This window comes from Apis laboriosa, unplaced genomic scaffold, assembly GCF_014066325.1.
Source record: "Apis laboriosa isolate Shangri-la unplaced genomic scaffold, ASM1406632v1 scaffold34_cov151, whole genome shotgun sequence".
Lineage (NCBI taxonomy): Eukaryota > Metazoa > Arthropoda > Insecta > Hymenoptera > Apidae > Apis > Apis laboriosa.
The window spans coordinates 5,374,579-5,389,246 of record NW_025222928.1 but is presented as its reverse complement, the minus strand read 5'-3'; the positions used below and the strand labels follow the sequence as shown (position 1 = coordinate 5,389,246).

The window sequence follows — 14,668 nt, the reverse complement described above, 5'->3', positions numbered from 1 at the left end:
GATAATATCTGAACATTAACTATCACGTGGAAAAATTCAAATTTTTCAGAAATATTTTAGTTTATTGCAATTATTTGACAGCGAAATATATACTTTTATTAAGATTGGCGAAATTGATTGTGCAACATGGCGATTATATTTGAATAATAAGCGCATGTCGATTTGTTGTCATTTTACTAATGTCGCAAATATTTATATATTTTTTTTGCAATAATTTAAAAATAATGCGTATATATCAATTGTGATATATATTGTATTTAATATTCGTAAAAACTTAGTATTGGTTAACAAGATTAAAAAGAAAGGAAATATAAAGAAACGAAAAAGAATAATATTTTTTATATATTTCGTATATAATTTCGAATTATTATTTATAGTAGATTATAATCTTTCAAAGATTTAAGATAATAATTGTGAAATATTAAAATGTATATTATTTCTTATATACAGATTTTTTTAAAGTTCTTTATAAAAAAAAAGAAATTAATTAAATAAATTATGCAATATATAAAAATTTGTATAAAAATTTCAGTGCATTTTAGAAATCATATGAGTGTTAAAGAAATTGTAAACTCAAATGCATTGTGATAATTAAAATATCATAACAGTGTGATGAATAGCAGTGGATATCGTGGAAGAAACTTTGGACCTCGGGGAGCTCGTATAAATGGTCCAACTAATGGCTTTAATGGACCCAGATTTCCGCATCCGAGTTTTAATCATCCAAGACCACCACATAGATTATCTGGTCCTGATAAATGGATAGAACGTGCAAATTTTGCACCTTGGCAACAGAATAAAAATTTCCTTCCTCATCCACAATATAGGGGTAATTTACAATTTCGACCAAATAATAGAGGTAGAACAACAGGTCGTGGGATACTAAGATTTTCTGGTCCTGGTAGACCATCAACTGCACAATTTTGTATGGGTTTTATAAGAAATCCTGTACATAGACCACCATTACTTCAAGAACAAGATGGAGATAAGTCTATATTGATATCACAAACTCCTTTACTTGGTTCTGAAGAAGAACGTCAACAAAAGATTTTAGAAACTGCTGACAAATTAAAACAAAAATTATCTTCTATAACAGAAGAAGAACTTACAAATTTTTGGGAAGATGATTTATCTGTTTTGCCAAATAATAGTTCTGAAGAAGAAAATATACGAAATAAAGGTATTCCTGAACTCAGTCATGAACCACCCGAACTTGACTTGACATTTACTGATTTTAGAGATATAGGCAGAGTTGATTGCATTAATTCAAAATTTGAAAATGTAGATAGTAAATCTAATAATGAGATTTCAATTAATTTTGAGCAAAAGTCAACAGATAATGTTATAAGTACAAACGATAAAATTACTATTATAGATGAAAATAATAAAGGAAAATCTTTGATTATTTTGGATTCAATATGTGATAAAGATAACTTATTGAAAAATGATAAATGTTATAAACAGATACATGATGATTTAACTAATTTTGAATTTAATGAAAAAAATTTACATTTTCAAAATAATAATGTTCCAGAAAGTTTAATAACTTCAACTTCGAATAATATTAATGAGAAATCATCAAATTTAAATAAAAATATAACAAATTTACTATCAATAGAATCGGTAAATGATTCATTACCAAAAAAATCTCCAAATGTAAATAATATAGAATCAATACTAGTATCAACTACAAATAATAATAATGAATTAAAAATAAATTTTTCACAAAATCAAAATATTGTGCAAATAGATACACAAAGTATAAATGAAAATATTACACAAGACATTAACATAAATGTACAACATAATAATGATTATGTAGAAACAAAATTACTTGAAAATAATCAAATTCAAAATAATTTGCAAACAAATATATCTCAAGAGATAAGTTATAAAAATTTAGAAACTATTTCTAATTGTTCTCAAAATAGATTATCTAATTTTTCATCTTCTAGTGGAGAAATTTATTCAAACATTACTTGTGATTCTACATCTACAACATGTTCAAATTATAATGATTCATCTATTTTTCAATCAAGAATCTTCAATATACCACTTAGATTCACTCCAAGAATTGATGGATCTAAATGTCATTGGACTTTTCAACAGAATGGAAAAAATTTATTTTTTAAGGGATCGCAAAGATTATCTTTTCATGGTAATCAAATATCTTCACCAAGACATGTTGCATCATTTAAGTCAACTGATTTAATTCCAGTTGAATTTGATCCAAGAGCACCACCACCACCATTTATGCATAATATACCTATTTCAAGCCATGAATTTCAACAGACTGCAATAGTGTCATTTTCTTCTAATAATTTGCCCCCTACTTTTAATCCAAATGCACCTCCTCCAAATATAAGACCAAAATCAAATATTGAATTATCACGAGAATGGTTACAGCCTGTACCCTCTTTAGATTTAAGAGATCAAACAATAAATACTCAAAATAATTTAAAAATTATACAACCATCTACTTTTGATCTTAGGGGACCACCTAGAATTTCAAATATTCCAATAACAATTAATGAAAAAATATCTGAATTCAATCCTCAACAGCCACCACCTAAAATTCATAGAAAAGAGAAAATTCTTCAACCTCCACCAATTTTTGATCCACGACTTTCTTCTCAAGAACGTTCTAATTTAATTGCTCCCTTAGACATTTCCGGATCAAATATGATACCACTCAATTTAATTGAAACATCGCCAGTGTCAGATTTTAAAATCGATCCTGTTACACAAAATTTTTCGCAGCCACCTCCTATAAACATTTCGTCTCATCAAACGTTTATTTCTAATGTGCAAGTGAATTTTCAGTCTGTTATATCACAAACAGGTAATGAACAGGAAATAATAAGAGAATTCTCATTACCTCTGCCACCTATAAGTATCACTGAACTTCCTCCACCACCACCTCCACCAAAAGAGCCTTTGATAGAAAAAAATTCTAATCTCAACCAAAATATAAATATGGATGATGGATTAGAAGATATGCAAGAAGCAATGGAATTTGCAAAACAAATAATGAATTTGAGTGAAGAAATAAAGAATAATGATACACCTTCAACATTTTCTGAATTATCATTAACATCAAAAATTCCAATACCAAATGAAACTTCATCATATCATTCTTTATCAATAGAAGAGACAAATACAAATACTACAAAAAAACAGAAAAAAAAGGAAAATAAAAATAAAAAATGTAGGCAAAATGTAATTTATGGACCAGAATTGATTTTTGAAAAACAAAAAAATATTACAACAATAGACGAAAAACAAAATTTACAAAATCAAAATAAAAAAACTGAAGATATATTATTATCAAATGATCAAATAAGACCTAAAGTAATATTCAATTTAAATTCCAAAACAAAAAGAATACATAAACCAGAAGACTGGCATAAAATTTCTATAAATATTTCTGATAATAAAGAAATTTCTCAACAGAAAACTATTCAAAATTCTAATAAAGAAAAAGATATATATAATCCTAGAAAACATTATGAAATTAGAAATGATCAAAATAAAAATCAACAAAAAGAAATCAAAATTAAGAAAAATTCAATACATTCTGCATCACTTACAACTATCTCTACACATGAAAAATCAAATGATACATCTTATCATTATAAAAATTATACCAAAGATATAGAAAAATTAAAAGCACATTCGTCCAATATGATAACATTTAATAATATAATTACCCAAAAAAATCAAATGACCAATCCAAAAAAAGGATCTAAAAAACAAAATGTTGCTACCTCAGAATCTTTATGGAAAAATAGAGTAATCAGTCGTTTTCTAAAAATGAGTAAAAACGATATTTGCAATATGGTGAACAATTCAAGCCTTCGTAAGTTTGATATTGTAATGAGACATCTGGTAAAGGAAAGAAGATCTTCTCTTTCTCTAGAATTGAGAAACACTGAAGATGAGAAAATGAAAGAATATGATAGAGAAGAATTTATGAATCAGTTAAATGCAATGTTAGATCCAAATACTGTTGTAGGCATTACAGATTTACCTACAGAATTTATTCATCATTTGAGCGAAGTTTTACAACTTGATCCTATGCCATTTGATATTGAAAGCCAAAATATAGATGATGATGAAATTGAAATTATAAATCAAAATGAAAATTTGAAAATAAATACATGTGAATATGCAAATGAAGAAAATTTAAAAATTCAATCTTTCATTCAACAGCCAGATTTTCAAAATGTACATGAAGAAAAAATAGAAGATAATTTTTTATATAATAATAAAGAATCTATTCATTATTCCTTGAACACAGAATTAAATTTAAATACTTCACGAGAAAATACTAATTTGTCGCATAGATCAATCTCGAACAATATAAATTCCGAAATTGAAAATGTACATAAAAAGCAACCATTATTTAATGAGGCTGACTTAGATGATATATTATCTGAAGTTACAGAAAAAACAAAGAATTTACCAAATGCAAGTTTGTCTATCAAATCAGAGAAATTTATTGAAACATGCACAAGTGCTTTATCAATACAAAGAGTAACAAAAACTTTCGACTCTAATATTTTTTCACAAATTCCTAATAAAACAGAAACTGATCTCGATGTCATTTTTTCAGCTGGAATTGCACGAGTTAAACAGCTTGGTAATAATAAAATAAATTTAGATAATTTAAGAGCACGCAAGTCTAATTCTGAAGATCGTAATACATTTAAATCCGAAAGATATGAAAGATGGAATAGAAAAGAAGATCCAGATACATTTAGGAATTTAACTAAAGAAGAATGGGAAGCAAAATATGGAATAGCAAATACTGCAATATCTCCAACTATTATACGAAAAAATGTCTTTAATAGCGATGAAAATTTAATCAAAGATAAAAACAATTGCATCCAACGATATTGTTCGTCGGATTCACCTATGAGACACTTGAGTCCTTTAACTCATGAAATTTCTACGTATAATGTAGACAAATATATTAGCGAACCTAATGAAATAGAAGAATTGCAAAATATAGAAGAATCGAAAAGTGGCGAATCTAGTTTGATTAGTTCTAGTGATACCGATGAAGAAACCGTTGCTTCTAATGTGACAAAATTGTTGAAAGTAATTAAAGAAAAAGAAAAAATTGCGAAGAAGAAATCGCTCAATGAAACAATCAGAGATGAAGTAGCTGCTGAAATAGAAAAGAAATGGAAAGAAAAAAGTAAACATAAGGAAAAAAAATCTCGTAAGCGTGGAAAAAGAAAAAAAGATAAAAAAGACAAACGAAGAAGGGAAAAAAGAAAGAAGAAAAAGAGAAGTTACTATTCAGACTCATCAAAATTCAGCGGAAAAATTGAAAAATCCCGATTATTGACAAAAGATGAAATTAAGAAAGAAGTAATTGTTAAGCAAGAGTCGACCAAGTCTGAAGAGAATGCTTCATTTAACAGTGAGATTAATAATACTATAATTAATAAAGTAATAGATTTACGAATCGAATCTCAATGTTTACAAATAGAGAAAGAACAATTATCTGCAGTTACAAATACAACATCACAATCTAAAAATAAATCCGCAGATATCCCAATGCAACCAAAAACTAAAGCACAACTTAAACAAATGCCAGAGTCTAGTAACACAGATCAAATGCATATTATGAAAAAAACAATTGAAATCACAAATAATAAAACAAATAACGAGAAGATAAAAGATCTTTTGGATATGAATAAAGATACTGAAATAACAAAAAACAATAATGAACGAATAGATACTGTTTCATATACGAATTTTTCTTTGCATCAAATTCATGTATCTGTTAATAAGGAATTGCCTTCATCTATTCAATCACAAGTTAAGAGCAATGATACAGCAGATATAACATCATTTAAGTCATTTAATTATAATACTTTAAATTCTGTTACTAATCTTAATATAAATAATCAAAATGTTGATCAAAAAGTATGTACAAGTATTTCTTCGGCAGAAAATAAAAATAGCGGTTATAAAAAGATAGATATAAAAGCGTATAAAGAACGCGCATTACAAAGACGTCTAAAAGAACAAACTATATCAAAAGAAAATCCTGTAAATTCTATTTCATTCATTCAAGAATCGCATCATGTTTTACCTGTTAATCAATCTAATGTTGAATTGTTAAATGTAATGAAGGAAATAAAAACAAATGAAACTGATATAAATGAATTAAAAGATCCACGGTTAAGAATAAGATCAATAAGTACTCCTTCTTTAGAAGATTCTGATAAAGAAATTAAACAGAAAATTAGTTTAAATGAAATGGATATTGTACAAAAAAATGAAAAATCTTTAATTCCTGTACAATTAGAGAATCCTAGCGAAAATAATATAATTCGTCCAATAAATTCTGATTTAAATATATTTAAAGATTCTATTAAATACAAAAAATGCAGAAATGATAATAAATGTTCATCACAAATAATCACTATTCAAGAATTTGATGAATTTCGAAAAAAAGAAAAATTAAAATTTGAATCAGACAAAAAAAAATCATCTTCAACTATTGATTTCTTTAAATTTAAGAATATTCGATCAGAAGGTAGTAAAGAATTAAAATTGAAAAAAGAAAAGTCCAAAAAATCTACTGAAAAAAAGAAAAAAGATTCAAAACCAAATGAATCTAGATCGCCGATAAATGAAAAATCTATAGAGAAATATTCCTATAAAAAGATATCTGAAAACGATCAAGAATTGTTAATTTTAAATTCACATACTAATGATCAAATTGAAATTAAGAAAATAAATAATGATATCAATGAAAATTTATGTAGTACACAAATTACTGAAACGTGTTCAAAAAATATAAAAGGAATAAATGATGTTAAAACTATACAAGAACAAATTAATACTAATTCTATAGTAAAAGAAAAAAATCAACAATCTACTGATAACAGAGAATCAATAAATATTAATAAAAATGTTACTTTCCAAGTTAATAAAGAAATAATTACAGAAAATCAGCAGATTATAAATCAAAATCTAATAGAAACAAAAGATGATCAAAGTTTAATAAGTTTAATAAGTTCAGGAGAGAAAAATAATATTAAAGAGATTGAAAAACATGCAACTGAAATCAATAAATTACATACAATATCGACTGAATCTGAGAATTTAAATCTTTCTCAATATTTGACTATTGAAAACTTAGATATTGAAAAAGATACATATAGTGAGATGTCATCAATAGATTTAACTTTTTTTAGTCATACTCCATCAACCGAAAAATATATGGAAAATACAATACTCGTTTCGAATCATATTAGCAAAGAATCTCATCCGTTAATTGAACAAATTGATGTTGATATTCAGAAAAATGATCATTCAATTAATATTAAAAAACTTTTAAAAAATATTGAAACTTATAATGAATCTATTTCGGATACGAAAATGGATTCGAAAGCTATTGTTAAAAACGATGGTACAAATGGAGAAACAAATAATGAAGAAGAATATCAAGATAAGCTTATATTTCAATTAAAAACTTCAGAAAATCATAATAAAGTTATCAAAAATGAAACAAAATCTCCAGATAGTCCGAGTAGTCCATTTAAGGGTTTTTTTGCAGATACCATCTGTGAAAATGATATCTGCCAGGTATCTCAATTATGTAATACAAAAATGAAGAGTGAAAGTAATAAAAAAAATGTAATAATGGATTCTGATCAATTAAAAACATGTTTTAATGATAGACTACCCATTATAGAGTCAGTAAAGGATTATAGAAATAATGCTAGAAGTTTTTCTAAAAAAATGAAGAAAGATAACGAAATAACATTGATTAATAATTTAGTAAAAGAGAAACAAAATATTCAAGATAAGACAATAGATAACAATAGTTTAAATATGAGAGATGAAGTCGATATAATAATATCAAAAACAGAAAACACAGATATAACAAAGAATAAAAATGATTTAACATATAATTTTCCATCTGAACAAAAGAAAATTTTATGTAGATTTGATATAGAAAATCATGATACATTCAATGAAGATAGTGAACCATTTATTGTTTTGGATGAATATATAGATAATGCAAATGAGAAATCAATTGAGAAATTTAGTACTCTTGATTTAGATTTTGAAGATTGTATTGCGAGAGATGCGAATATTTTTACGACTAAATCATTACAGGTAGAAGAAAATTCGATGAACAATATTAAATCACCATGTTTTGATTCAATAATTTTCAACAAAGTATCGGAAAGTATATTTGATAAAAAAGATAGTGTCAATAAAGGACAAAGTCAGAACAATATAACTTCTATGCATGAAACAGAAAAATCTATATTATCACAAAAAAATATTTCCTTTTCAAAAAAATTATTTGCACCTATAGAAAGAACTATAAATATTACAGATATAGTTTCTTCCACTTCTGAATCGAACATTGAAGAATCAAAAATGCCAAACATTACTGAACCAATTGATTCGGTTATTTCAGATATTTCAATAGAATGTTCGCAAAATATTAACACTACATCTAAAGATATTTCTCAAAAAGCTGAAGAAATTCCTGAATCATCTGTAATAGAAATGAGAATTGAAAAAGAAAATCATAATTTTATTATATCAGAGAATAATTCACAACATAATCTTGAATCTTTAAGTGCAGCAGTCACATCTTTTGAAAATAAAACTTCAGAAAAGTTAAATATTTTAACAGAAGATACAAATACACTTTCAGAAAATTTTTCACTTGCATCAATATCTGAAATAATACCTGAAAAAAATACAGAATTTTTAGTACTGGAAACCAAAGAAGAATTAGATCATAATTCTATAGATCAACAAATATTAGTTCCTTTTGAAATAAAGATGTCCAATAATAAAAATGCATCAATTGATTCTGCTATAGAATATAAGGCATCAAAAAATTCAAATAAAACAATTTCAAAAAAATTAAATCAAAAAAAAAGAAATATAATGTTAAATAATATAAAAAATAAATCGAGAATGCGTTTAAATCGATGTAAGCATAAAAAACAAAAGCATAACATTTCTAAGAAAGTAATAAAAGAAGTTATAAAATCAGATACTATAAAAAACATTACATATCCAAACACAAAAGCAGCTGTCATGGCTAGGATGATTGAAATTGATGTTGAAATTCACAAATTAATGACAGAGAAAATGACTCTCTATAAGATGTTGACAAGTGGTACTTTACCAAATGACGACAATTTACAACAAAATAATATAACATACGAAAATAAAGAAGTTGGAATACCAGTGATTAGACCTCAAACACCATCTATGTTAATGTCACAATTAATTCAGAATATTGAAACTAATCCGGTAACAAATCAATGTGCCAAAACAAATAAAGAAAATTTATCTATAAAAGACATTCCAAATAATCCTATGCAATCAAATAAATTTAAGATATTACCTAAACATGATCATTATACAGAAAAAAAAGAAAGTTGTACTTTTACTTATAATTCCGATGATGAAATTACATGTCATATTGGAGATATTAAATCATTAAGCTCTACAAAAGAAAAAAGAAAAAAATCTAGATTAATTAAAAAATTGGAAAATAAACTAAATAGTAATATATCTAATAAGAATATACAAAATACAATCACAGAAAAAATAAAAGTTAATGATATAACACATTTAACATCTCAAAAAATCAATATAAAACAAGGAATGATACAGCAAGACTCTGATCAGATATCAATGAATGAAATCAAATCTCAAGAAGATATGAACAAAATATGTACACAGCAAATTGAATTATCTAATAAGGATAAAATAGAGATGTTGAAATATCAAGAAATTGACAAAATTATTGAATCTACTGAATCTCAAATATCAATTGAAAAAAATATTCAGACAAAAATACAAACACTTAATGAAAGAAATTATTTAATAAAAGATAATGAAAGAAATATTGAAATTTTAAACAAAAAAAGTATCAATATAGATAATAAAAATAATGATGAAAAGAATATAGAAAAATCATCAGAGAATAGAACACCGGAAAGATCATCAATATATTCGGATGATAGCACTTGGGATTCTCTTTTTCAAAATTCAAGTGTAGATGATCAAAAGAAACCAACCACAGGTCTTGCTCTTTTAGAGGAAACATATAAGAAAGAAATGGCGAAAACACGAAGAATAAAGGCCGAAGCACGAAAAAAGAAAAAGAAAAAATTGCAAAATTTATTGCAATCTGTAAATGTTTTAACTCCTGATGAAGAAGAGCTACCACTTTCTATATTATATATAAAAAAATTGCACCAGAAGAAAAAATTATTGGATTCTTTAGAGCAGCAAATGAAACAACAAACAAATCATAATTCACAATTGTGGAAAAACGTAGTTGAAGTAATAAATGTGGCAAAAAACGAAACAGAAAATCTTGAATCATTTGAAAAACAATCAATTGAAGATGTTATATCTCATGTATTAAATTCAGAAAAAAACACTGAATCTAATGAAAATAAAGAGAAACAAATAGTAGATTTAAAATCAAGAGATATTACGGAATTTTATACTGAATCATTAATGAATCATGAAAATAAAAATGAAAGAAATAATAATTCTAAACAAAATAATTTACAAATATTATCTAATAAATCACAAGAATTTTTTAATAATAAACATTTTCAAAAAAATTTGGAAATCAATGTATCATCAAAAATTGCAAATGATTTATCTGAAATATCTATATGTGACACATATATGAATATAAAAGAAAATTTAGCAAAATCTTCTGAACAGCAAACTATGAAAAATAATAACATAGAAATTAACCAAATGAATTCATTAGAAGGTTCAAATTCATATCTTACAGAATCAAATTTAAATAATATACATAATAATCAAAATATTTCGAATACTTCGGAAAATTTGGATATAGAAAAAGTTGAAAAAAAAACTGATAAGACAAACATGGAATTTTATTTTCAAAAGAAACTTGTTAATACTGAAAACAATATTACAACACAAGAACTTATTAATAATCAATTGATAATAACATCAGAAGATGTTGAAAAAAGTTATGATACTTTAATTGAATCTAATAATGATAAAAACATTATAATTATAAATGAAAAAGAAAAAATAAATTCAAAAATACAAAATGTAAATGAAGAAAAATTACAGGATGATAAAGATAATAATACTATTAAAGAATTTAATAATATGTATCAGGATGAACATTTTATAAGTCTCAAGGAACATAAAGAACAGCATAATAAATGTTCAAGTGAAGAAAATAATAATCAGAAATCTATTTCTTCTTTTATTGAGAATATAGAAGTATCAAAAAGTGATATATTTGATAAAAAGTTGTATAAACGTAAAAGAAGAAACAACAAAACTCCTCTTCGACGAAGCTCAAGATATGCTGAAGAATCTGCAAAACGTATAAAACTAGAAGTTGACATTGACTTAAATGCTAAACAAGAGGAAAAGAATTCTAAGATGTCTCCGAATACATTATCTATATCATTATCGCCATGTGAAGAAATTGAAACTATATTTACAAATTCTAAAAAAAATCGTAGTATTCAAAAACCAATAATAAATAGAAAGCGATGTACGCCTATGTCTCCTGAAATTAAAATTTTATCACATGAATCGAATTTAAATAATGAATCATTAAAAGCAATTAAAAAATATAAAAAACATACAATGTCCGAAATGATGAATTGTATAGTACGAGTAGTAGATTGTAAACATATGATTTTGAACCCAACTATAAGTTTAAATTTATTACAAAAGTATGGAATATCTAGAATTAATACGAACATGTATTCTAATTCTTCAGAAATAGATTTTCTAGATTCTGTACAATCAACATCAACTAAAGACATATTGACTATATGTACAAAACAAGCATCATTGACTGAATTTTCACGAACTCAAACTTCAAAGTTAATTAAAACATTTGATGATACAACACGACCCATTACTGATCAAATAAATCTCATTAAAATTAAAAAAATATCGAAATCTGTAAAAAATTCACTTGTAAATGATAAAGAAGAACATAATAATGATACCGAAATTATGCCAATTTTAATAAAAGAGCCAAATATTACGAATAATATACAAAATTGCGATAAGCCAGATATTGAAATTGTGGAAGAAAAAATGAAAGTTATCAAGAATCAACAATACAATAATTGTGAATCGACACCGACTGTGATAGATATGACAGAAGATAAAGAACTACCGAGAACACAATATACAGTACATAAAGGTCCCATTTTAGATATTAAGGTAAAGAAAAAACGGCATCGTAATAAAATCAGAATGAAATGAAAATATTAAAATAATTTATTTATTCTTATTTTTCTTATTTTTTTTTTTAATTTAGAGTTAGATAAATTTATATATTTTTTTTTAATATTTATAATATGTTAAGTTTATTTACTTTATAAATACATACTTCTATATTTTTAATTCTTATTGAAGAGTATATTTTATTTGTTTTGATTACATTTTATTTGTTATAGATTTTTATTATATAAAGAATTCTATTGAAATTATATATATATATATATATATATATATACACAAAAACAAAGAAATAATTAATAAAATTTAAAAAATTATTAATTTTTAAATTTTCACTTGTTATTTTCCTTGACCTTATGAATTATTTTTTTATTTACTTTATAATTAATATTTTATAATTATACAATTATTTGTTTTATGTTTATTTTTATCTTTAGCTATAATTTTTAATTTTATGATTCCATATTATTACTAATGTGGAATAATTTCTGTGAAAATACTAGAAGTTGATTAAATTTAATAAATTAATAATAAATAATTATTTATAAGAATTAATTAATAATATAAATAAATATATTTTTTAGGTTTTTGAGAATTCATTTCTAGCTGCAAGTGAAGATGGTAGAATATATAGATATAATCAAGCATCTAATGGAATATTAAATATTTATAAAGGTCATAAAGCAGCAGTTACTTGTTTATATGTATATAATGCAAACAGCATAGATATTAATAAAGAATGGATGTTTTCTGGTTCATTGGATGGAACTTTACGATGTTATAATATAATGGTAAATAATATATTTATCTATAAATTTAATGTAATATATGTTATTTATTTCATTTTTCTATATATTATATATTAAATTATTATGTTGTTATATTCTTAAATATTCTATTATAAATATTTAATTTAGACTGGAATACAAATAAGAGATACAGCAGATATAAGTAGTCCAATACAATGTATGGATGAAGCATGGGGAATAATTTTTATTGGTACTAAATCAGGTCATGTATCACGTTATCATATAAAGGTTTGTTGAAAAACTTTTGAAATAAAATTATTTTTATATTGGATATGAGTATTATCTTTATAATGAAAGATACATGAACATTTCAGTCAGGTGTAATTAAAGGAAATAGCATACAATTCTCAGATAAATCTGTGTTAGCTTTAAAAGCAACTAATGAGGGTCCACGACGAGTTCTTATTGTAGCATCGCGTAATCAACCGATAACAATACGAGATGCTCAGAACGGCCTATTTCTTCGCACAATTTGTGGTCAAAAAAATCACACAGTATATAGTTTGATGCGTGATTATAATTTGATTTATTGTGGTACGAGTAGTACGTCTATACCTGTATTTGATTTTACGGTTCGTAATAATAATATATGTATCTTATCACATTATTATTGTAATATTACATTATTATGTAAAAATCATTCTTTATTTTTTTTTATTTTATAGAATGGTGAACAAACAATGCAGTATAATGCTGGTGTAGGAATCGTATGCATGCGTTTATATAAACAATTATTATTTGCTGGTTGTTATGATGGAAATATTTATGTATTTGATACAAAGGTTAATATTAAGCATAATAAAATATAAATAATAATAATGAAGTATTAATAGTAAAAATTATATTAATTTTCATATTTTAGGATCATCGACTTATATGTAGTATTCCTGGACCTGGTAATATGTTATTAAGTATGGAAGTCATAGATAATAAGGTATCTTATTTTTATAATAAAATATTTATTAAAATATTATTGAAATATTATATTAAATATAATATTAAATTATTTGTTTTCTTAGATTATAGCTGGTAGCAAAGATAAACGTTTGCAATCATGGCAAATGCCTCAACAAGTACTATCTTTATTATTGAATCAAATTTGAACTGATAGATCCTAATCTAGTCGTGCTCCTAGGAAAAAATTTTAAATTTGGAGTACAATCTGTTTACAATGACCGTCTATAAAATATTTGTACAGATTCAAAATATTTGATCTGTAATATATATAATTTTATTTAAGAAACAATGCACATAAATAATATAAATATGTTTGTACAGGAAATTAGATAAATTATTGATATTTCACGGTAAAATACGAGTATTTATAGTAAATTCAAAAAACTTATTAGAATCTTACTCTTTATTCTATTTTAACACTTCACAATTCGCACTACTGGGAATAATAAATTTCCTGTGTCTTGTGCGGAATATAAATTACTTTTTTTTTATATTTTATATTCTTCAATAAAAAATACAAAAAACGTAATTTTAATTATATACAACAACAACAACAACAACAACAACAATAATACATATTAAAAAAAAAAAAAAAAATTATCATTTAAAATTCTTAAATTTTTGCACTT

At 24.6% G+C, this 14,668-nt stretch overlaps 1 protein-coding gene across 1 annotated transcript; it reads left to right on the top strand.

The window, feature by feature from the left end:
- Positions 1–429: 429 nt before the first annotated feature.
- On the top strand, positions 430–14,590 carry LOC122714736 (protein PF14_0175). Its single transcript, XM_043936367.1, has 7 exons — positions 430–12,255; positions 12,858–13,064; positions 13,191–13,310; positions 13,397–13,654; positions 13,748–13,864; positions 13,945–14,016; positions 14,102–14,590. Exons 1-7 carry the CDS (start codon positions 613–615, stop codon positions 14,183–14,185), a joined length of 12,501 nt encoding a protein of 4,166 aa, XP_043792302.1. The 5' UTR covers positions 430–612; the 3' UTR covers positions 14,186–14,590.
- The last annotated feature ends 78 nt before the right edge of the window (positions 14,591–14,668 follow it).

Bases quoted from the DNA above. Each gene is read 5' to 3' on its own strand.
- LOC122714736 (XM_043936367.1), top strand. From the start codon at position 613: ATGAATAGCAGTGGATATCGTGGAAGAAACTTTGGACCTCGGGGAGCT. The intron at 12,256-12,857 runs GTAAAGAAAAAA...TATATTTTTTAG, and splicing joins GTCCCATTTTAGATATTAAG to GTTTTTGAGAATTCATTTCT. The intron at 13,065-13,190 runs GTAAATAATATA...TATTTAATTTAG, and splicing joins TACGATGTTATAATATAATG to ACTGGAATACAAATAAGAGA.